Source organism: Sander lucioperca, chromosome 1, assembly GCF_008315115.2.
Source record: "Sander lucioperca isolate FBNREF2018 chromosome 1, SLUC_FBN_1.2, whole genome shotgun sequence".
Lineage (NCBI taxonomy): Eukaryota > Metazoa > Chordata > Actinopteri > Perciformes > Percidae > Sander > Sander lucioperca.
The window spans coordinates 3,429,920-3,454,802 of record NC_050173.1 but is presented as its reverse complement, the minus strand read 5'-3'; the positions used below and the strand labels follow the sequence as shown (position 1 = coordinate 3,454,802).

At 42.4% G+C, this 24,883-nt stretch overlaps 1 protein-coding gene across 7 annotated transcripts in view; it reads right to left on the bottom strand.

Moving 5' to 3' along the window:
- LOC116056516 (glutamate receptor 2-like) overlaps positions 1-24,883 on the bottom strand; it is a 103,663-nt gene that overhangs the window by 13,655 nt on the left and 65,125 nt on the right. For 4 of the 7 annotated variants that reach the window (XR_004897607.1, XR_004897612.1, XM_031308639.2 and 1 more), the window contains exons 17-18: positions 17,115-17,229; positions 9,902-10,036 (exon numbers count right to left, since the gene is read on the bottom strand). Coding sequence is in view for 4 of the 7 variants with exons in the window: in XM_031308639.2 (XP_031164499.1) it covers positions 9,902-10,036; positions 17,115-17,229 (250 nt within the window). In the remaining 3 variants the exon portion in view is untranslated. Of the gene's footprint in view, positions 1-9,901; positions 10,037-16,178; positions 16,294-17,114; positions 17,230-24,883 lie in introns of all 7 variants that reach the window. The other 3 variants (XM_031308640.2, XM_031308642.2, XR_004106594.2) reach the window with 2 other exon arrangements.

Sequence of the window (24,883 nt, the reverse complement as noted above, 5' to 3'; positions counted from 1 at the left end):
TTAAAATCCTTCTCCTGACCTACAAAGCTCTTAATGGTCAGGCACCATCATATCTTAAAGAGCTCATAGTACCTTACTGCCCCACTAGAGCACTAAGCTCCCAGAATGCAGAATTACTTGTACGAGCTCCCAGTCTGGGTTCGGGAGGCAGACACTGTCTCCACATTTAAGAATAAGCTTCAAATTCTCCTCTTTGATAAAGCTGATAGTTAGGGCTGGCTCAGGTTTGCCTTGGACCAGCTCTTAGTTATGCTGCTATAGTTTTAGACTGCTGGAGGACTTCCTATGACACACTGAGCTCCTCTCTCTCTCTCTCTCTCTCTCTCTCTCTCTCTCTCTCGCTCCATATGTGTGTATTCAAGTCCCATTAATGCATGTTGCTAACTTAGTTACTAATTTCTTCCCTGGAGTCCTTATGCCTTCTCATCTCGCAGATTTCCTTAGATCGTGGCGGCACCTGCTGCAGTGGTCCTGCTTGATGCCCACTTCCTAAAGCTACTATTATTTACATTTTTCATAGTTCTGTTGTCATTACTGGTATTATTACCATTAATATTGCTACTATTCATATCAATATACAGTATTATGTCCACTTTTTTATTATAATTATTATTATTATAGTTAGTATAGTTAATATTGTGGTTGCTGTGCATCTCTCTCAAGAGATGACACAAATAATAAATTGAACAATTGAAGCTAATAATCAATTAGATTATGTGTGAGTGGAGTGTTCAAGTGGAGTGTTTCCTGACGGAGAGACATAGAATGCATTGTGTATAGTTTCCTCAGAACAGGATCTGATTGTCTTAAGGATATATGTTCCCTGTCCTTTACATATCAACCAGAACTCATGGCTCATCAAGCCAATAAAAAGCGTTTTTTTCTTCATAAGACCGAAGTTCTGTATTCTGAATATTCCCATGAGGGTGTGAACGTTAACAACCTTAAATTAACTTCAATGAACAATAATAATAGTGTGTGGCCAGTCACAGGACACAGGGCCAGCATCATGTATACGTCAACGTCATACTACAGCAACCTTCTGTTTTCTCTTCCTGGTTAAAACCTGTTAGGGACCGTTCGGTATTTATGGAATGGACCACCGGAGGAAAATAGGGGAGGGTCATGTCTTTTTATATTTTGCTGAGGGGAGGGTCATCCAACATTTTTTAGTCTGGGTGGGGGGGTCACCCAACTTTTTTATTCATGAAAAGAGCAAAATTTCAAAGTGGCTTGTTGCATATTTGCTTGCTTTGTGCATATTTATCCATGTAGCTCTCAGTCTCGGCCCCCTAGCAGATGGTCTGACCACATACGCGGAGTTTGCTGGGGGGGACAGGAGGAGCGCTGCCCCCTGGTGGCTCAAACGTGTAATTGCATTGTTTAAAAAATTAGTGGAATAATTACATCTGGCATGACCAGATATTAAATAAATATCTTAAATAACACAAAACAACTAAATGGTGGTAGGTAATACATCTGATTTTATATACTGCTTTAGGAAAAAAATATTAGCTGGCTGACGATGGGAGCAGCAGGACGCAAAAAACGAAAGTTACTGTTGCACTAGTCTGGACATCTTGCCGTGCCAACCTTGCAATAAAGGTTTCCTAAATGCCATGTATATAAATGTGATGTCAGCTTACTAATTGATTGCGGGTTTTGTGTAGATTTGGACTTTTATACGTTTATTCCACTTTGTTTAAACGGCGAAGTGGAGAGGCCTCATTCACCTGTTTGGAGCTGGCTGGTGAATGTGATGCTCGTATCGGCCTTGCTGGATACACCGTGACTCTGTTTGTGGATCTACTGATCGCTGTGGATTACTTTTTTGTGTGTCATTGGATTACGGCAAAATACAGATCTTTTTTCTCAACGTGTCTTAACGTTTTATGGTGAGTTTGGAGAGGCATCTCAACAGACTGTAGGTCCAGCACTGATTGTTCACTGTTACATTTTAGTTGAATTTAAGCGTCTGTCTATTGCGTTCCAAAACAGCCGTGCCACGATTGGATTTCATAAGGGCGAATTGTTAAATTGTTACAATGTAACTTAAAAACTTTAAAAATAAACATATGTGTTTTGGAATATAATGTTCAGCTTCGGCAGCTTTACCTATGTGCTAAAATATACAATGACGATAGTGACAAGTCCATAGCAACCAGTGTTGAATTGGTTATATCCCAGCGTCCTTTGCTGAATGGTCTCAATGTTTTATTGTTTTATTTCATATGAATACTAGTTTACTAGAGGAGTAACTTAGTATTTGAAGTAATGCAGTAATGCATGAAGTGTGCATTTAGTTTCCAGTGCTTATTGTGTTTCCACAACAATGTTTGTGAGTAAATCTACTGAAATGGCCACCACACCATAACAGAGGAGTGGGATGTGTAAGATGAGAATGCAGAGGTTAACTCCTGTACATCGTGGCTGTAAAAATGTGGTAAAAATGAAATGGTATCTGTACTTTTTTGCTAAGTGCAAACTTGCAAGTGAGGGGAGGGTCATTCCTTTTTTTCAAATCGTTTTGGAGGGTCATAGGAAAATTATTACTGACGAGGGGAGGGTCACGTCTTTTTAGGTTAGAGTCCACAAAACTCCTCCGGTGGCCCCTTAATTAAATAACGAACAGTCCCTTAGTAATCTTCAAGTGTTGAAGTTATGAAAAGTGTCTTGTAAGCTTTTTAGAGGATGTTTAATTTGTGTTGCTGATTTAATCATGTTTTGAATTAAAAGGAAAAGGAAAACACAGCTATACAACTAATGTGGTTTAGTATTCATGCAGATAAACAATAAATACATAACCATAAGTCTGTCATGAAATGGTTTACAATGATGCGTCACACAAGAGTCTATATCACACAGTTCATTTTTTTTATGAAAGGAGGCAGGGTTCAAACATAGGGGGCGGGGCAAACCAGCAATAATAAAAAAGGAACTTTCTGCTGACTGCATTATGCCTCACACAAGAGTCTACGACAAACGGTTCATGAGTTATGAAAGGGGTGTGGCTGAAGTACAGGGGCATGGCTGAAGTATAGGGGGCAGCACAATACCAACATTTTGTTGCTCAATATCAATTGTAGACCACACATTGTACATTTCATGTAAATCGGATGATGTTTGTTATATATCTGACTTCCTGTTGCCAGTAGGTGGAGCTATGACTACGAGTCAATGTTGGCATGTAGATGTCCTCAGGCATATCAAGCATGAGAAATTTAGGGCAGATTGGACAATGTACACTCAAGATACAACAACTTCCTGTTTCATGCACCATGTCCGCGTCGACGACAATTTGCTGTTCAACAAAAAAATTTAAAATACGGCTTTCCAGAACACTTTTGAGGTGGATCTGGTCAAGCTGCTAGAAAGAGGACATTAAAGTATGACTGTAACTTCATGTTGCCAGTAGGTGGCGCTATGACTATAACTCTATATTGTTTGTAGATGTCCACAGGCCATGACTCTTATCAAGCATTAGAAGTTTGGGGCAGATTGGACCATGAACAGTGTAGTTACAAACCGCTTTGTGTTTGGCAGTGCAACATTGGAAATTCGCTGCCTTGCCACATCCACACTCTATGGCAAAAAAATGAAAAGCTTAGCAATTTGAGTTTGCAAAGGTCTTTAGCTTGTACTGACCAATTCTGAACTGAATCAGGTTAAATCTATAAAAGTAAAGTTAAAGTACAACCCCTTGAAATGGTAAAAAAACAAAAATAATGGCACAGTAAATTTATGTCTTATGTCTGACTTACTGTTGGGTTTAGATCTTCAACAGGGGGTCCGTGACCCCTAGGGGGTCCTCAGAGTCACTGCAGGGGGGCCTCCAAATTATTGTTAATATTTGAAAGTTTTTTCAAAATGAGAAATGTCTTAACATGAATCCAACATATTAGCAAATATAAATCCCCACTGCTTACTGGCCTATATGTAAGGTAGTCACTGAGATAGCCACCCACAGATACAGTTTATCCTAACGATTCACTGTGCCACATGTATGTTTAATATTAAAAGATAATTTATAAAACCATGCTGACAATTATTATTTTAATAGCTTAGTATTCTATGCACTATAAAGGTATGTCTAAAGGCTTTAGGCCACCCTACACTTTATTGTAGGCCCAGTTTAACATGCAAATTAGTAGTAGGGGGTCCCTGCTCCATCTCTTTCAGGTAAGGGGTCCATGATTTAAAAAACGTCGAAGAACCCTGGTTTAGGGGATGGCTCCAAAAGGCTTTTTTTGTGAGTCTAGAGGTAATGTGATGACAAACCTTTTGAACCTCTCCCCTCCCTCTCCTCTACCTCTCACTCCACAAGAACAGTTTCTTCCCGACTGCAGTGGGCCTCTTCAACAAGGCCCGAGACCCCCCTAGACAGAATCTAACAGTCTGTCAACCCCCCCACCTTCAGTCACCACATTACAATAATGCACATCCTGGAATATTATCCCTGACCATTGCACATATAATTTATACTGTGAACTTCTCACATCCCCTTGTACAACCTGAACAAACCGTACAGCCTTCTTACAGTACTTTGTACAGTTATGTTGCACATATTTGTTAACATTACTTTTTACATACTTTTTATTGCAATATATTTACACTGTATATATATATGTATATATCTTCCATTGATTATTCCCTTTTTAATGTTTATTGTTTACTGTATGCACCTAATACACCAAGGAAAATTCCTCGCAAGTGCAAACTTGTTTGTGTAGCGGACCACTACACAACCACTACAAATGCAATGATATCCGATTCTGATTCCAAATGAATAATAATGTTGCTCTGTAACTGCAGGATGTGTAAAGTATAAACTTTAAAGGTTGATGATATGTCAATGTTATCCTCAGTTTCCAGGTGGCCAAAAAAACAGATAATGTTGAATTTTTAAAGTTCATATCGGCAAATATGAAAACACTGAATCACTCAATTCGACAGTGTCTTCTACAAACCATTCAACACCTTAACATTTCTGGTACACCCTGAAAACAGGCCCCTGTGGGGATCACTACATCAGTGAAATAGGAAGAACCCTAAACAAGAGACTGAATGACCACCAGAAACAGACAACACCACAAGACCAGCCCCCGCCTGCCGTGACTTCCTTTCCGTGACAGTCTGGTGTGTGTGTGTGAATGTGTTTTGTTTTATTTCCTCACTTTTGTTATGCCTGCAGTGTGGTTAGTGTGTTTTGGTTTTCTGTTTGTGTTTCTGTTCAACTTCATTTTCCACAGTGTGTGGACATGCCCAGCCTTCCCTCGGACCCAGCACCACCTCCGCCACCCCAGCTTACTTCGGAACCAGCACCCCCACTGCCTGCTCAGCCATCGTCGGATCCAACATCTCTACTGCCAGCCCAGCCAGCTTCGGACCCAGCATTCCCCACTGCCAGCTCGCCCTCACTATCTAAAATAAACAGATTATTTTGCACCAACTCCAGTCCGCGCCTGAGTTCTGTCCCCAACCCTGAAAGAGCAATCCGGCCAGTATGGACTCAGCGGATCTGGAGCCGGTGTGTCATGCTGTTTCCACACAGGGAGCAATCCTGTAGCAGCACAGCAAGGCTCTCCAGGAGATCATGGGTGGACTTAACCAGCTAACCACACGTCTGACGGAGATTCAGGCTGTCTTTCAAGCTGCTCCTTCAGCGCTGGGACCTCCACCTTCCGCCGCAGTTCTGACGCGCGAACCATGGGTTTCTCCGCCCGAGAGGTATGATGGACATTTGAGTCAATGTAAGACTTTTCTCCTGCAATGTGGTTTAGTTTTCGACCTGCAACCCCTGACGTATTCTACTGAGAAAGCTAAGATAGCTTACCTGAATAGCCTGTTACCAGGAGAGGCATTGGAGTGGGCATCCGTTCACTGGAGGAGACAGGATCCAGTGACATCCACCTACGCCAACTTCATTCATGAGATGAGTAAAGTTTTTGACCATCCTGTTTAAAGACAAGATGCAGCCAGGAGACTGTTTTCACTTCACCAGGGGTCGCGGAGTGTGGTCGAGTACTCCACTGAGTTCCGTACTCTGGTAGCTGAAAGTGTGTGGAACGAAGCGGCGTCTCTAGCCGTGTTTGTTCACGGACTTAATGAACAGTTAAAAGATGAACTTGTGTTACATCCAGAGCCAGCAAAGGAGGAGGGAGAGGCGAACAGCTGGCGGTGACGTCACTCCCCGTCGAGGACATCGTTCCCCTGCTGTGGCGGTGTCTCATCGGAATGAGGGGCCCGTTTTTCCTCAAGGGAACCCAGAGAGCGACTTCACCAGAGCCAGAACCCATGCAGCTGGGACTTAACCAGCTGAGCATGGAGGAACGTGAACGTTGCAGAGCCATTAACAGCTGCATCTACTGTGGTCGACTGGGCCACTACATCGCCACCTGTCCTAACCGTCCGTTAAACCGGAGGGCTCGCTAGCTCAGGGAAGGATGCTAGCAAGCCGGACAACTCTACCTTTGTCTTCCCATCCTCGAACCCAACTACATGTCACCATCTGCTGGAAAGGTCAGTCCTTGGAAATACTAGCATTAATTGACTCTGGGGCTGATTAAAGTTTATTGGACACTAGGCTAGTGAATCAACTTGGGCTGCCCATTGAACATCTGGAGGTGCCACTGGAGGCTTACACCTTGGACGGAAGGTTACTCGCTAAGATCACCACCAGAACCAGTCCAGTTCAGTTCCACGCCTCATCAGTTACCTTTCTGGGCTACATCGTGACTGAGGGTTAGGTTCTGATGAATCCTGGCAAGGTGAGAGCAGTCTAAGAATGGCCCAGACCGAAGAACAGAAAGCAACTACAGAGGTTTTTGGGGTTTGCAAATTTTTACAGACGCTTCATCAGGAACTACAGCCGTTTGGCTGCCCCTTTAACTGCTCTCACCTCCATTAATAGACCTTTTTCTGGACACCTGAGGCTGGAGAGGCTTTCGCTGGACTTAAGGAGCGTTTCACTACAGCCCCCATCCTCACCAAACCTGACACTAGCCTACAATTTGTGGTAGAGGTTGACGCCTCAGATGTGGGAGTTGGAGCAGTTCTTTCCCAACGGAACCCAACTAACAATAAACTTCACCCTTGTGCCTTTCTTTCTCACCATTTATCCCCCGCAGAGAGAAACTATGATGTCGGTAACCAGGAGCTGCTGGCTGTGAAACTGGCTCTCGAGGAATGGAGACACTGGCTGGAGGGAGCAGAACAGCCTTTTCTAGTGTCGACTGATCATAAGAATCTCGAGTACATCTGCTATACAAGACGCCTCAACTCTCGTCAGGCCAGGTGGGCCCTGTTTTTTGGTTGTTTCAACTTTGCTCTAACCTACAGACCCGGTTCACGGAACGTCAAGCCAGACTCCCTTTCCCGCCTGTTTGTCAAAGAAGAGAGTGGTTCCTCTGCTCCAGACACCATTGTACCTGGTACCTGTGTTATTGGAGCAGTTTCTTGGGGAATCGAAAAGGAGGTGAAGGAGGCACTGCAACAGGAATCAGGTCCAGGTAACAGTCCACCAGGACGCCTGTTTGTTCCTCATTCTGTCAGAACATCTGTGTTACTGTGGTGGCATTCCTCTAAACTTATAGTACCTGTCTTCCGGGAGTGGCTCGCTCTCTCGCATTCCTCCAGAGACGGTTCTGGTGGCCGACGATGGAGGCAGATGTTAAGTTGTTTGTCTCTGCCTGTTCTGTCTGTGCCCAGAATAAGACGTCGAACCAGCCCAGTTCTGGCCTCCTGCGACCGCTGCCGATTCCTCATCGCCTTTGGTCTCACCTTTCCCTGGATTTTGTGACTGGGCTGCCACTATCCAAAGGTATGACCACCATTCTGACCGTTGTGGATCAGTTTAGTAAGTTTGCTCATTTCCTTTTTTTTTCTAATATTTTTTTTGGGGCTTTTCCCTTTATTTTGAAAGTGGAAAGATATGAAAGAGGGAGAGAGACGCGGGATGACACGCAGCAAAGGGCAGCAGGTCGGATTCGAACCCTGCGCTGCTGCAGGACTCAGCCAACATGGGGCGTAGGCTCTTGCTGGGTGAGCTAGAGGCCGCCCCAGTTTGCTCATTTCCTGCCTCTGCCTAAACTACCTTCTGCCAAGGAGACAGCCGAATTGTTGCTACAGGAGATTTACCTGATATATGGACTCCCAGTGTACATCGTTTTGGATAGAGGACCCCAGTTCATCTCTTCTGTTTGGCATTCCTTCTGCCGAGCTACTGGTGCCACCGTGAGCCTGACCTCTGGGATTCACCTTCAGTCCAACAGTCAAGCGGAATGAGCAAACCAGAAGCTGGAAGTTGCTCTCTGCTGTATTGTCTCAACCAACCCTACCACCTGGTCATCTCAACTCCCCTGAGTGAGGTACGCCCACAACACTCTGCCCACATAAGCCACAGGTCTGTCCCCTTTTCAATGTGTTTACGGGTTTCAACCTCCACTGTTTCCGTCCCAGGAGAAGGAGATCTCTGTGCCTTCTGTCTAGTTGAAGAATTCTTACCACTACCAGCGTCATGCGAATCATCGCCGCGTTCCTGCTCCATCCTACTCTGTTGGGGACAAGGTGTGGCTCTCTTCAAAGGATCTTCTACTGAAGACTGACTCCAGAAAGTTGTCTCCAAGGTTCGTTGGTCCCTTTGTGATTGAGAGAATTATTAACCCTGTTGTTGTTCCTGGCAAGTTGCCCCGCACTCTCAGGGTGAACCCATCGTTTCATGTTTCCCGGATCAAACCAGTTAAGATCAGCCCACTACTGCCTCCCCCTCCTGCACCTCCTCTCCCTCGGATGATTGACGATCATCCTGCGTACACGGTTCGTCGGATTCTCGACTCCCGCCGCCGGGGTAGGGGTGTTCAATACCTCATTGACTGGGAGGGGAGGAGAGGAGCTGGGTAACCAGGCAACAGATTTTGGATGCTACCCTGGTGAGGGATTTATATTGCTCAAACCCAGAGAAGCCTGTTGGAGCGCCAAGAGGCGCTCGTCAGAGTGGGGGTACTGTCACACCCTCCGCCTGCCGTGACTTCCTCTCCGTGACAGTCTGGTGTGTGTGTGAATGTGTTTTGTTTTATTTCCTCACTTTTGTAATGCCTGCAGTGTGGTTGGTGTGTTTTGGTTTTCTGTTTGTATTTCTGTGTTCACCTTCATTTTCCACAGTGTGTGGACACGCCCCCCCCCGGTTGATTCTCCCCACACCTGACACCCATTCCAAATCAGCACACCTGCCATTCATCAGCTTCATCACCTGCCTTTAAAGACGAGTCTGACTTTCCCCTACCTGCCGGATTGTTGCTTACCACCAGTATGCGATTTCACCAGCCTACGTTAGTACAGTTAGTAAAAGATTCTTTTGCACCAACTCCAGTCTGCGCTTGAGTTCTGTCCCCAACCCTGACAATCCTACCTTCATGAAGGTTTTAATGTTAAATTTTAGTTTAAGAGATCTGTTGATTGAACTTTATGGTAATTTTGGAGGCTGAAGTTTGTGCTGCTGTTGAATTTCATTTTGTTATATTGATGGGTGTTTCTATGATTTTGTATACCTCCTAACTGATCTAAATAGATTAAAAATTAGAAACACATTTTAGTATAAATTAAGATGCAATAAAATTCAACAACACTACAACTTAAAAAAATACCATAAAGGTGTACCTAATAAACTGGCAACTGAGTGTTACCTTACTTACATTACATTGATTTCACTTCTATGTGGTATGAATTTCACACATATGAAAATGCTACAATACACATCACATTAACCACAAAGGATTTAGCTTTTCTGGTTTCTGACTGGAAGGCATTTGTTTTCTAACGTAACTCATCTCACAAATTCAGATAGCATTTTAGTGACATGTAGCAGATTTAAGACAGAAAGTTAAACTGGCATTTGAAAATATACCTTCATTTTTTTGGCCTCAGCACGGCTCTTGTAGCAGAACTCTACCAGCGCTACCATCATGGCCAGACCCAGACCTCCAACCAATATGTAGAAGACTCCTGCTACGTTACTGAGAGACAGGGCGCTGGTCTTCTCCTAACACACACAAAGGCAAAAAAGAGGGCAGCCACCCAGAGAAAACTGTTAGTGGGGTTTGTATTTTAACAGCTTACTTTAATGACTGACACACTGAACAAAAAAAACCCAACATTTTTTCCTTATTTGGCAGCATTAAACTGAACTAACCTGTCATGTGCACACAGTAAACTCTTCATAAATACAGCTTTAGATTAGGATAGCACAGAGACACAGACAACTAGACTAAACCTGTCACTTAAACCATTCTTGCCCTTTATCAGTTTGTGTGTAAGTCTTATGTGTACCCTTGTATGTACTGTATTTATGCATGTCTGACTTAATTTTAGTGATGTCACTGTGTATACATGACTCGGCACTTACTTTGATGAGTACAAGTTATAATAAACGATAGAAACCATGGAAACTTTAGATTCATTCTTCCTAACTGCCAGAGGCAGTGCTTAACACTGGATGTTATCCATCTGGTGCTTGCACAGGTCAAGAATTTAATATCAACAGAGTCACATGTGACCTGGGATGATGTAGGGCAGCCCTGCCTACAGAAGCCCACGTCATCATCAAAGATGTCCTTTGTATCTTCTTGCAGCTAATCAGTGAATGCAGTTAAAACTAAAAGCTTACTACTAGCTTTGCTAGTAGCCCTGTAACCGCATGATAAGAGCTATGGTTTCCTCCAAGGAAAATTGCAGATATACTCACTGAGTGACCAGTGTTTTCGCCATGAGGCTCAGCACCTAAAGTTATAGATAGTCTAGTCTGGTGCAACAAATGTACATTGCTTGGGATAAAGCCTGACATCTGACACATGAGAGTCCCTCTTCTCCCGCTATCTATTTTGCAAGGGCACCGTCGCTGCATTCAGGACGATTGTGATTGGTTGAACACAATACAAACAAGAATAGACCAGAATAGATAAACTGTGTAGCTTATTTATAACCATACTCCTGTGCTTACCCAGTGCTGTGGAGATAGATCTGGCAATGCAAGTCTCCAGATCAGAGCTAATGCAGGTGCCTTCGCCAGCTCTGAAGCTTGGCTAAAAGGGTAAGTATTCTTTGTTTGTGAGCTTTAAAGTAAGTACGTTTTTTAAAAGGAGCCTGTTTTTTAACCCATAGTAGTAGACAACTTGCATAGCACTGGCATTCATAGGGTTAGATAGGGCTCCAACGAACTCAGGCTAGTGCATTCTTTTGGCAGGTCCCGCCGCAAGCTACTCTTTCTGTGCCGCCCTCTAAGCCATACATTAAGGAGCCATTTAAATCCTGCCAGACCCCAAATCTCTTTCACACCACACCTTGGTCCTTGGCTTCACTACAGAATTTTAGCAGTTACAGACTGGACAAGATGCCAGCTGTGGAGCCATCTATTGCCTCCGTCATTATGTCACCCACCATGAAACAAAGTGTTACAATACGGTAACGTGCATGGGCTGTGTTGAAAACTCTATAGGGTATAGGGTAGTATAGGGTTTCGCCCTATACTGGACTTACGAGGGCTGAACAAATTTCTAAGTGTCGCCCTTGCCCTCGTACATGCTAAGTACAGCAGATGTGATTCAAGCTGTGACACGGCAAAGTTGGTTCACATCCATTGATTTGAAGGACACATATCGTTCTGATGGTGCCACATCACAGGCAGTACCTGAGCTTCACATTCAAAGGGCTGGCCTATCAGTTCAAGGTGCTTCCATTTGGTCTTTCCCTAGCCCCATGGGCCTTCACAAGGTGCATGCGGCAACGCTGGTCCGATACAAGCCACCGGAATGCAAATCCTCCCCTATTTGGATGATAGACTGATTTGTGCTCCAAACCTTGAAAGGTGTGTAATGATTAATTAGAAATATTGCATTATGTTGGGTGTAATGATTGATAATTGTATGTATATTTGGATCTATGACTGATTAAGTATTTATTGAATTTCCAACTTGTATTTGTATTCGTAATTGTATAGGCTCACAGACTCACCAGACCTCCACAGCCCAAGTGGAGTATGGTCTGGCTACAATGCGTATCCATTCTGCGATAGGGAAAGAAACACTCTCGCTTGTTTGTATTTCTCTAAACCAATCACAACCTTCCTGGACAGGGCTAAGCCGTGGATGCAGCAATGGTGCCATTGCAAAATAAATGGCTTATCAAAAGTTGCAAAAAGCTTGTTGATATCTTATTTCGTTTTCAAAAATTGACCAATGAGTTTAAAAGGACGTGGTTCAGGACATAAATAGACCAAGTCAACAACCGCTTGGCCAATTATCACAAAACTTGCAGAATATGTCCACATAAGTACCTGAAACATACTTCATTCAAATCTACTACTAGGGGGCGCTCCAAAAGGAAAATACAGGGTGGCAGAACACAAATTAGACGATGATCCAGAGATGTTTGTCCAATCTTTACAAAACCCAAGGATGTGTTTCATAACAATGTTGAACCATGTATGTAAAAGTATCTTTAAATCGCTCATTAGGGGTCGCTACCAGTTACCAACATGTGCATTGCGCAATTTTGGCCATAAATCAATGACAGTTTATCCAAACATTTTGTTTTATTATGCTGTTAAAACATGTCCCCAGAATGTTTTGAAAATTGACCAATGGGGGTAATAACTTAAATCTTGGCAAGAAGTTTCCGTAGGGACATATTTGATGATAATGTGGGCTTACACAGGCAGGGTTGCCCTACATCATCGTAGGTCATATGTGTGAAATGTTAATTTGATTAAATACTCGACCTTGACCACAGCCAGCATCACCGATGGATGTGGGTGTGGTCAGAAGTGTGCTTTATTGCACCTGTAACCACACCCAGCAGTGCCACAGAGTCCTGGAGAACGCCTGAACATCACTACAGCAAGGTGAAAATTTAAACCCCTGGGGATCAGCAAAAACGAGATTTTCATTGGCTGCTGCTGAGTTGCTTTTTAGAAACCATCAGCCAAATGTAATGATTCTTTAAATATTCTGGGAACCTGCTTCATTTACATCCAGGTTTGCTAGCTGGCAGTCTTTGCAGGATACACATGGTTACCTTGGTTAGCATGTGTGCATGATAAAAGCAGATATACGGTATCAGTGCTCTAATCATAGACTGTAAAAATAGCGGACGTAGCAGCAGTGACGTCCCCCATTGGTTTGTGGACTGCCGTTTTGAAGCCTCGAGTTTGGCAATTTGGACGTTGCCATCTTGTTTTTGAAACCGGACATGACGATTTTTGGATGAGAGGGTGGGCTGGGGAGGATGACACAGCCAAGACAGTGTTGTTTATGGTTGCAAGGGCACTGAGTTAAGCTAAATGCTAAAGAGGGAAACCCTTCTAATGCGAGTCATCCAGCGGAGTTATACTGGCGGTTAAACGCAGACCTCCCTGTACTGGAGCCATTTATCTGCGTGTACAGCAGTACAGAAAGTCTGCAGACTTTCCCTAAAGTTACCAGCTAAAGCTAGCACAGCTAAATCTAGCACAGTTAAAGTTAGCAACTTTAAAACAGCTTCAGCATTGGCTTCAATTTTCAGACCCGGATGCTTCGTCCATTATTTTTTACAGCCTATGGCTCTAACACAGTGCTCAGGAGCTAGTCACATAGCTTGCAGCCTACAGTATGTTAACATTAAAATAAAAATAGTAACATAATGGCCAGGGCTTCACTACTTTCATACATGCTGAGTTAGCTTCCAGTGCACACTTAACACAATGAATGCATTTTAACATTGGTAGAGGGATCTTAACATGGCAGCCTATTCTTAGCAATACAGCTGCTGAGTCAGAGTCACAGTGTCTATGGTTTCCTACTTCTGTGCTCACACTACTTGCTTATTAGAGGCTTTCCCTTAAGCCACCTGAATGACTGCTGATACAAATGAATCAGTGTTTAAATTACAGGGGTCAGTGGGGGCTAAACTCCCTCAAAAGAGGACTGAGCTCCCCCCAGCAACATTTCAAGTTAAGTTAAGTTTTAAGAGGTCTTGAAAAACTGACAACTATTCTAATGCTGAGATGAATGATATACAAAATGTCCTGTTCTCTGTATTTTTAAAAGTCTTAACAACTCTGGCCTGGGCAGTGTGTCTGACTTCATTTTCTGTCAATAATGGCGTAACATGATTGATCTGCATGTGCAGGTACTGTGTACGATGGGGTCATGGGCTGCTTTAATATGCTGTTTTGTACACCAATGTGTGGATTTTGTTTCAGTTAGGTGATTTTCAACCACCGGTCCGAGCAGTGTTATTGGCAACTGAGTGCATTCAGTTCAGCTGCCTCTCTCTCATAATTTCTGCTGTGCATTAAAGCCGAAGATCCTCTCCTATATCCTCTCCTTATCCTATAAGCTCTCTTTCATCAAACAGTGAATACTTTACTTAGTTACTTTGTTGATAATAGCACCTCCAAAACACTGACCATGGAGTAAGTTTACCTTTGGAATCTAATTAAAGGCTGATGTAGGCAGTTATATTCTGGATGTAGGCTATGCTTTTTAGCCCTAGCCCAGGGCAAGAAGATACCTCACCCGAAAGCCAGTGTAATTTGAACACTAACATGAATGACTATAAATATCTTAAATCAGAGAAAAACTGTGGCGAAAAACTCAAAGGTCTCAGAGGTCCATTTACTTACTGACCTTTCAATTGCACTCATCTGAGTCTTCATTCATGAATAGAGCTCGTTTAGTTGAGATCATGTGACCTAAGTGTGGAAATAAGGTTGACGTTTCCCACTTATGTGATGATGACATCTGAGCCACTTCCTTTTGCGGAAGAAGACCATGAGATGCGACTGAAAGACCTGAAAGCAGGTAAGTGGCCCTATGGGCTTAGTGTTATGCATACCAGCACAGTTCTGTCTGAATGAGAACCTCACTCGGCTGAACACTAAGGTTAAGCCACCTGCTGAGAGCTTTAAGGTACCAAGGAGCACTTTGCTGCCAGAAGACCTGCCTGATGGACCCTTAAACCATGGGGGACCCTTAACCCATGGGGGACTGCATATAGACCACATAGCCGCCACCTTCCTCCCAGCACCCTTTACCAAATGCCATCTATGTATGATATTATGCTAACTCGGGGGGGATCCATTAACCTACTATAATAAATATCTATAATAGGATTGTCAAACCACCTTAGCTTTCCTAGTTATCACTTAATTGGGTGTAACTTCATCAATTAATCTATTCAAATTTTTCTTCTTGTACAGTTCAGTCACTGCTCTTCTATTATTTGCGAGTGTTTCTGAAATAAGTAGTGCTGGAAGCTTATGTCACAATAAACTAATTGTGGGGATAGTTGGCTACTGTGGCTGGCCATTTGCAATTGGTCATGGCAAGGCAAAGTTCACCAAAGTTGAATTGCATGTGAAAGCTACAAACTGATTTATATAAATATAACTGTTGCTCATGTCACTGGGCATTTAAAGATTGTCTTAAGTTTGGGGTCCTAGGAGTCATGGGAAATGTAAGGAGAATACATCAACAGATTTTAGACAAATCTAAACCTAATATGTACAATACAGATGATGCGTCATCCCGTAAACATGAACATGTCGCCTCCTGGAAGGTCTGTGGGCTGCAAGGTTGTGATCCGTATAAAACCTCAAAGAGGCCAGGCCCCTCTGAAGAGTCTGGGTGCAGCCTTTGGCAGAGCAGAGACCCCATGCCTAAACCATTTTCTGTGTGCACAATGTGTGATTATTGTTAAATCTCCATTTCCATATCTTACTTTGCAGGCATTTCCTTGAAAACTTAATGTGTATAAGTTCAGACAGACAGAGAGACAGACAGACTTTAAGTGTTAAAACAGACAAAACAAACACTACAGTGAGCTTAACTGCTAATGCACTGTGCCTTTGTCTTAAAAAGGTCCACTCTGTCTTCAGGGCATCACTTGTTATTCTTCTTATCAGCATTATACTTACAGTTTGACAGTTTAACAACTATGCTTTAACATGGGGGTGTCCTGGACATTACATTGAGAGGGAACTAACCTGTACTTAACCTTTTTTTTAGGATTACACATATAGACAAATAGAACTACTGTAATCTTTAAGTGCAGCTATGCTTTCCTTTGCTAATATAGAACTAAGTTTACTGTGCATGTTGAATGTGTGAACATACAGTGTGTTTGATCCACAGACATATACAACTGACCTTATTGGTGGAGTCCTTGAAGCCACACTCTCCTTTATCGTACCACCACTTGTTTTTCATCTTGTCTAGGGTCCCTTGCTCATTCAGTTTCAATACGGCAAGGTTTACTGGCACTCTTTAATGGGAATAACATAAATAACATCATTATCAATGTTATCTTATGTTATTAGTGGGGCAGCTATTCTCACTCTCTGATCTATCAACCAATACAGGGCCCACTAATGTTTGTTATTTGCAGCAATGTCATCTGTTGTGAATGATACAACCTTAAAGCTTGGCTTTACAATATTTTGCCACATTATTTAACATTTAAAGACCATGCTGACATGTGTGATTAACCACAGTTCAGTTTTAGAGCAAATATTTAAGTTCTTTTTAAGACATTTTAAATAAAACTGTGATCAATTAGACAAAGTGTGTATGGGCAGGGCCCCTCTGTTTGGCCCCAGAGACAGAGAATGAGAGACGCTGCAGTGAAAAGCCTTTCTGCTTTTTTCAGCAGTAGTATTGCTCCAGGGCAGAGCCATAGATAAACAGAGTTTGTCCAGGTTGCACAAACTTTGTATCAACAGCTCTTCTCCTGCACTGTTGCTGCCATCTGGTTTGAGGTCACCTGACCCTGACCTTGCCCCTGAAGCCTGCCCTAACCCTGACCTCAACCAAACAGGGTGCAACACATCGATGGAAGAAGCAGCACAGACTACAACGCTACCTGTTGGGGCTGTCTGTCAGCAACTGCCAAATCTAGCATCTTAATTATATGTAACATTTATGAGTATTTGTTTGTTCATATATTTGTGTAAAAGGCTACAGCTACAGAACATTGTTACCTTCACATGTGGCGTTATAACTGTGCTGCTTCTTTTACACCTGATAACCCAGTGTTACCTTCATGTTAGTGTGTGCATATGTGTGTGTGTGTGTGTGTGTATTAACCTTGCTCTCCCCTCCTCCGCTGCCGCATTCTCCCTTGTCATACCACCACTTGTTTTTCAGTTTGTCCAGCAGCCCCTGCTCGTTCAACTTTAACACCGCCAGGTTCACAGCATTTCTACATGAACACAGTGGCTGTTAGCAGTTCAGTTGTTGTCATTGTCAGTCCTCCTGCTGCTATGCACGTTAGCAGCATGAACAGTATATCCTTAGCATTAATAGAATATACACAGCTGGAATGCTTCTCTTTTCTAAACAGCAAACTCATCAGTATTAGATAGGATTAGCATGTCTTAGCCGCTAAACTCAACCTGTGGAATAACCATGGAAATAGAATGAATGTTGAGTAATATGTCTAAGTCAGAATCACTTGATAATGTCTTTATAGAACCATGAAGATATGGTTGGGTTCTGATGGGTTGTTGATTGATTACAAATCTCTTGTCAAATTATTTCTCTCTCCTCGCCCTTTGCTATTAGCAAAGAACACTATACAAAACATCCATGAATCAGCTTCACATTGTTAGCTTGCATTGACCATTGTTTTTGCTGGTTGAAATGTCAGAAGTTGCCAACTGCAGATTATATCTTACAATGTAAATGTTGTAAGTTACCTGCCAAAGGCTGTCATTTTTGTATGAGACTCTTAGAAACTTAATTGCTTCAGACAAAGGACCTTAGTTCTTAGTGCTGCATTCAACACTATTGATCATAACATCCTATTACAGAGACTAAAACATTTAATTGGCATTAAAGGAACCACACAAAGCTGGTTTAGGTCATATTTATCAGATCGATCTCAGTTTGTTCATTTTGCGATTTAACAATGAAGTTAGCAATAGTGTTCCACAAGGCTCTGTGCTTTGACCAATAGTATTCACCTTATATATGCTTCCTCTAGGCAATATTCACTGTTATGCAGATGATACACAATTATATGTGTCGATCGAGCCAGATGATACCAGTCAGTTAGTTAAACTTCAAGCATGTATTAAGGACATAAAATCCTGGGTGACCTACAATTTCCTGCTGTTAAACTCAGAAAAACTGAAGTCATTGCACTTGGCCCCAAAAACCTCCGCAGCTCACTAAAGATACACTTAAGATTTCTAAAGATATAGCTACTCTGGATGGTGTTGCCCTGGCCTCCAGAACCACCATAAGGAATCTCGAAGTTATCTTTGATCATGATATATCCTTATTATAATATATAATATTATATAATTTGCCAATGTTCATCATCTCATTTCATTATACCCACTGCTAAAATTATGAGTCACATTTCTCTCTCTCTCTCTCTCTCCCTCTCTCTGTCTCTCTCTCTCTCTCTCTCTCTCCTAACCAGAAGCGTCAGATGGCAGCCCACCAAGAACCAGGTTCTGTCCTAGGTTTCTGCCTGTTAAAAGTAATTTTTTTCTTGCTCCACTGACTGCAGTTGCAGTTGGAGGGAATTGTTGGGTCTTTGTATATTATAGAGTGTGGTCTAGACCTACTCTATCTGTAAGTGTCCTGAGATAATTTCTGTTATGCAACTCCCCCATCCCATCACAATCGAAATATTTGCCTGCATCACTGACACCAGTAATCATCCTCCTCTAAGCCAGCTTCAGTGCTGTTATTTGGGGACCACATCTACATGAACACCATTACTTTGAGCCTGATAACGTTCACTGAGTAAATCCCCTGTGGGGTGATTCGGGCTACTGGCGAGCATTAGGGCATTTAGTTTCAATGGGTACTTTTACATCTGTGTAACAGTTACTTAAAATTATGGTAAATGATTGCATGATTAGACCAGAAGTAACTGGATCTGTCATTTCAGCAGAGGAAAGGGACAGATTCATGTATACTTTGGTGAGGCAGATGGATTATGGGCAAATAAATTGTTTAGCATAAGAGCAAAGTCAAGCTAAGGAATGGTTCTTCTTGGTTACTATGACCAGGATTCATTTACATACTGATATAAGAAATAACAGTCACCAATATGGTGAACTTTTTATGGTTCAATTAATTACATTTTTTTAAATATTAATTATGCATGTAATGCATACATTTTATGGTCACCTTAGACTTATATCAAATGTATTTAGAATGGTTGGCAAAACTGCTAACATTACAACCAGCTATTCAACAGTACGAAATTTGTTTTGAAGAAAGTCAGTTAATTTTAGTAGTTGGTGTTTGGGCATCCTACTGCCAGTCGAACTGTATATAAATAACTAGTGATGATTGATCATTGGTTGGGTGGTTGAGCATCCGGGCTTTTGTAACTTAGCCAGTCTCACTCCAGGTTCAATACCTGGGAAAAAGTAAGAATGCCACAAGCTCGTAGACTAAAGTGTTCTTTTTCTAACTTCATTTAGTGATTTTACTATGGAAATTGACTGGTAAACTGCTTTGACACACTGGGCCCTATTTTAACGATCTGAAACGCAAGTATCAAACGCCAAATGCAAGTAGCTTTGTGGGCGGATCTTGGGCACTGTTGCTATTATACCGGCGGGATAAATGACTCTTGCACCCAACGCAAATCTAAAATGGGTTGGTCTGAAGTAGCTACATTACTCATAGGTGTGGTTTGGGCGTAACATGCAATAAACAATCAGAGCGTTATCTCACATTCCCTTTAAAAGCAGGCACGCTTGTTCCATGGTGGATTGCTATTATAATGGCGGATTTGCTAGGCGCACACTCTTAATACACCCATGGGCGCACACCAGGAGCGGTTCACAGCCGAGGAGACTGACGTTTGCTATTGATTTTTCTTTTTGACAAAATGTAAATAAAGAAATGTCACAAAAACATACTTTCCAATGTTTTGGGCTCACTCTCACTGAATCACGAGGTTATGAATGCATGTTGATATTTTTGCAATGTAGTCTAACATTAGACCGAGATTACCTATAGATGATGCAGCTCTTCTGTCTCTCCTCTCCCGTGCTGCTGCTGGGGCATTTGGGTTAAGTGGCATCGGCGCATGCAGTTCAACATCACATCTCAAGTCCTCTAATATTTCCTGATTTATGTCATCAACACATCCATGATTCATGGAAATGAGATGAGAGAAGCAAAGTGTATGTGCGGGTGCACACTCTACATTACGGCCAAGCATGCGCCCTTAAAATAGCATCTGAATAACGTGCCACTGACTTTAGACTAAGTTTTTCCTGGTCTGTGGCGGAATTGTTTTCTGAAACTGCAAAATAGCATTAGGGAACGTTTGCGCCGGAAAACACGCCTCCTCTTTTTGCTGAACCGCCCCCGGGAGCGCAAGTTCATTCCCTAATTTACCGACGTGAGTCTGTGGAGGGAAAAGTCCGCTGTGTGTCGGGTGCAAAATAGGAATGATACGTGCGTCGGTGTACAAAGTCAACTGCGCTGGGTGCAAGATATATCTGCCTGTGACAGACCAGTCAAACCCTGTGCCATTAAAGTCATTATTGCACTCTTCCCATGAGAAACTCTACTTAGCTCCCCACAGCTCATCAAGGCTGTCTTGGATATCTGCCTAAAGCGCCGTTACGATCAAAGATTTGCGACAAGACAAAGCTGTTTTAGAATGTTGCAGGGAAAGGTTGCAGCGGTCTGAACCAGCCTGTCTCAGCTCGACTCAAGCTGGCTGATGGCGTCGCCTGCGACTCAGCTGGTCAAGTCGCTAGAGGCTGGTTTTAGAACTTAAGAGACCTCACTTGTTTCAACACCGAAGTCAGCTTGTAAAGTCAGCTACAAACTATAGAAATAAAATGACCCATAATAAAAACAAATCACATAAATCTCATAAATAAATAATTTTAGCCGATTATATAATAGAAATGCAACTGTAGCAAACATCTCACTATCACTAATGTTATTCACATTTATATTTAGACAAATGATATATTTAGCTACAAAAAAGCCTTAAAAGTTGGAAGTTAGAAAGAAAGTACAAAGAGTCATTGCTATGGAGATGATACACTACCTCGTCGCATTAATGTGAACTGGCAGGTTTTAGAACGTTGCAGACTGCAAGAAGTTGCAAGTTTCAACCCATCTTATCGCAAATCTTTAGTCGGAACTGGGCTTGGTCTCTGCAGTTCCCTGATTGTGCTCAATAAGTGTGAAAGAAATTCTGAAGTTCTTTCAGGAGTAAGCTTTTCATCAAGGGCTACTCAAAGCTGGAAATCCACAGGATGGGTGAACTGAGGCTGGCCAAACTCCAGCAGTTAAGCCTTCAGTAGCTCACCTTCACCCTGACCGCTGTTCCATCTCAGCTTCCTCCTCAAAGGATGTACAGATGTGAAGCACAGTAAGTGTGCTCTCTGAATGCTGTAACACTGCTATCTGGGTACCAGCATAAATCCTAGAGATGGGCCAACAGTCGGACTCAGGGTCACCTCACCATGTGCTTTGGTATGAAAGCTGTGTGGTTAAGACCTCATTTTGAGCGTATTGCAGGACTGCGGCCATGCCCTGAAAATACATCCCTTGAGCCCCTCAGATACCCAAGACTTGCTAAACCTAAAAACCTAAACCTTTTGTGGGAGAGGTGAAGGATGCTAGAACACAGGAGGCTCAACAACAGACTGACCAGCAGCTCAATACTGAGACTCCATGTCCTTGGGTAAACATGCCTGTGCTGCTGTGGCAGCTGGAAAGTGTTCCTCCAGAATGTTGACACAAAGTTCTCTGTTGTTGCAATTGATTTGATCTCTCGGACACGTTTTCACATTTCGTTCACACAGGAAATTCAGAATATTTTTGTACATATACTATCTCATATACTCACAATCACAGGAACAGGCAGACAGGGATTCTGATATGGTGATAAATCAACTTAGGACTCTTGGATCCAAATAAACTGGACAGAGAGCTGGTTAGAACCCTGTGCAATGTGCAAAATATTCCTATAAATATATTCCTCTCCCCTCTCCGTCAAGCCCCTCCCATCAGACGAGCACGGGCATGCACTGGCTCATCTGATGGGACAATACTAATCATTCATTTCATTCCGATGGCATGCCATTATATAGCGTCTTATACAGTGTCACCCTCCATTTGTCAGCTGGGGAAAGTTGTATTGTTCAGACTCTGCCTGCAACTTCTCCGCCTCATGGCTTCAATGATATCTGTAGTATCTTTGGGGCTTCTCAAAATGAGGGATTTTCAATGTTGGGTAGCAGTATTACGACTGTGCCCTTGTGATCACCTTGGGTGCAGGGTAAAAATAATATTGTCTTGCATTGTGGCTCTCCATCAATGGAGGAACCCACCATCTCTTGGGCAGAGCAGTGAATGGCATTTGGTCTCTGAGGCAGTGTTTTTAGCACTGAAACAAATCCACTGTAGTAGCTTACATCAACTACCAGGGTGGCACTCACTCATACATAAGAAGCCCAGAAATAATATAATAATTATCTGGAGCAGCATATGTATTTTGAACAGGCACACAGATCTACTGTCCAGAGGGAGCCCCCTGTATGGGAAGTAGACCTTCAACCCTCACGCTGTGGAGATACATCATTGCCTTATAGGAAAACACTCAGTATGCACTGTTTCCCTGTCAGGGGAAATGCAGCTCTGAATGTAAATGCTTTCTTTGCTCACCTCATGGCCAAACGTGCTGCTCTATGTCTTCCCTCCCCAGGGTTTGTCACTAATCCTGATAGTCCCTTGGTGGCCAGAAATAATATAGCTTCTGGCTGGTGAACCATGGCCTCTATCCACTCACTATAATCTTCTGTCCCAGGCACAGGGGAAAGTCTGCCACCTTCACCCAGACTGCATAGTGATGGTACAGTGGTAGGTGGCGAATATTGTGGAGTGCTGAGTGAGTCTAAGCATTCCATTCTGTTTCAGTGCTTGGTGGTTGACTTGGCTGGGTTTCCTGCTAGACTTGGTGGAGAGAGGAAAGGCATTTTACACAATTACAGTATGTCAGATTGTCATGTGGGCAGAACACTCCCTTCTTTCATTAGCCGTTTAAGCCCATAGAAGTTATAGGGATGAAGTTTCTCTCCATTAAGATTGCATGGTTCTTTGCTTTTACCACAGCTAAGCGTGTGAGTGACTTGCATGCTTTGTCCATAAGCCCATATTTCTTATAGTTTGCACTGAGGATCTCTAAGGTGTGCCTGCAGCCCAAGACAGATTTTGTCCCCTTTACGACAAATGCACATTTTACAACAGACCTTGAGGCTTCGAGAGTGCAGTCCAGGAGTATATATTATATATATATCCCATAGTAAAACACCCAAGTAAGTTAGAAAAAGAACTTTGGGTTATCTTTGTACTTAATGTAATCATTCCACATAGCATGAACACAGCATCATTTCTAAAAATGCTTGAATTATTTTAGGCTTCAAATTCAAATTCATTCAGGCTTCATTTTGGGTAAACTGTCTAATTAACCTACACCCGAGCAAATCTAAGACTGGTCATAATATGTATATTTTTGTGCAACCAGTCCAGTGTTTTTTAAAAAAAATATTTTAAAGAGCCTACATTTAATGATTAACTCTTGAAAAGGAGAAGAGACAACCCAGCAGGAAGAACTTTTTACACAATAGTAAAAATGTAATGATGAAAAGGCGGTGAAATTGGTGCTAATGGGGGTGTGGTATTTTGTACTTGTTGAATCAAGCTTATCAATAGCAAACCTCAAGTATTACGTAGTGATAAATGATGGCTAATATTTGAAAGGCATCTAAAAAATTCTCTATATTATGTAATGTACCAATGTGACAAATAACTTGGTATGGGCTCAGTTCACTCAGATTTGATTAGTTGCAAATACTCTATAATATCACTAACACATTTGTTATTACTATATCTTTATATTTTCAAAATGTTAATGTTTTTCACATGCCAAAGGGTTGTGAGTGTATTTTTCTGAACTGAACCCACCATTGACATTATACCATTAAACATCTACTTTGACTACAATAGTGGGAACAAGGGGAAAAAAAACATTCAATGACAACAATAAGATCATGCTAGGAGCAGAGACACGTAAAAAGTGAAGGTAATTTTTGCAGGAATTCAATGAATAATTCAACCAGTATTAAGTTCTGAATCAAAAGATTTCCTGATTAAAGGTTGTACAAATAAAAAAAATATATGTCTCTGGTTCTACCATGCTATAGTACAACAGCAGCAGTCCCACAGTAAATCTATTAGGGTTAGACTTAAAGCTCCATTAAGCGATATGATTAAAGATGAGTCAAGTAATATAGAAGGGTAGCTTGGGCTGCTGACCTCAGAGTCAGCACCCAACTCTCTAGCTCTTTCAACTTTTCTTAACTTAGAACTTTGGTTTACAAGTCCATCTGGTTGAAGCCCAGTGGTTCTCACTGAGCCCCCACCCCCCACAATGACTGCGCCCAACTGAACTCTCTTCACTGACAAGTGATCAAGTGATCTGATTGGATAACAAAGTGCTGAAAAGCCAACTTCAACAAATAGCTGGTAAAGTGAGTGAACATTGGGAAAGCAGAAGAGATCCTGATATTTGTCTCTGGAGTTGATGGCTTAAAGCTGCCGGAGGCAGAATGCAATAATCTTTTTGCATTCTCTAGCAGAGTGAAACCTCTTCCTCTCCCCTCTCCGTCAAGCCCCTCCCATCAGACGAGCACGGGCATGCACTGGCTCATCTGATGGGACTAATCATTCATTTCATTCCGATGGCATGCCATTATATAGCGGCAATTCTATGAGAATGATTAGTATCTTTGTAAAGCCCTGTGAGATGACATACTGTGATTCGAGGCACTAGTTAGCTACATAAACATGAACTT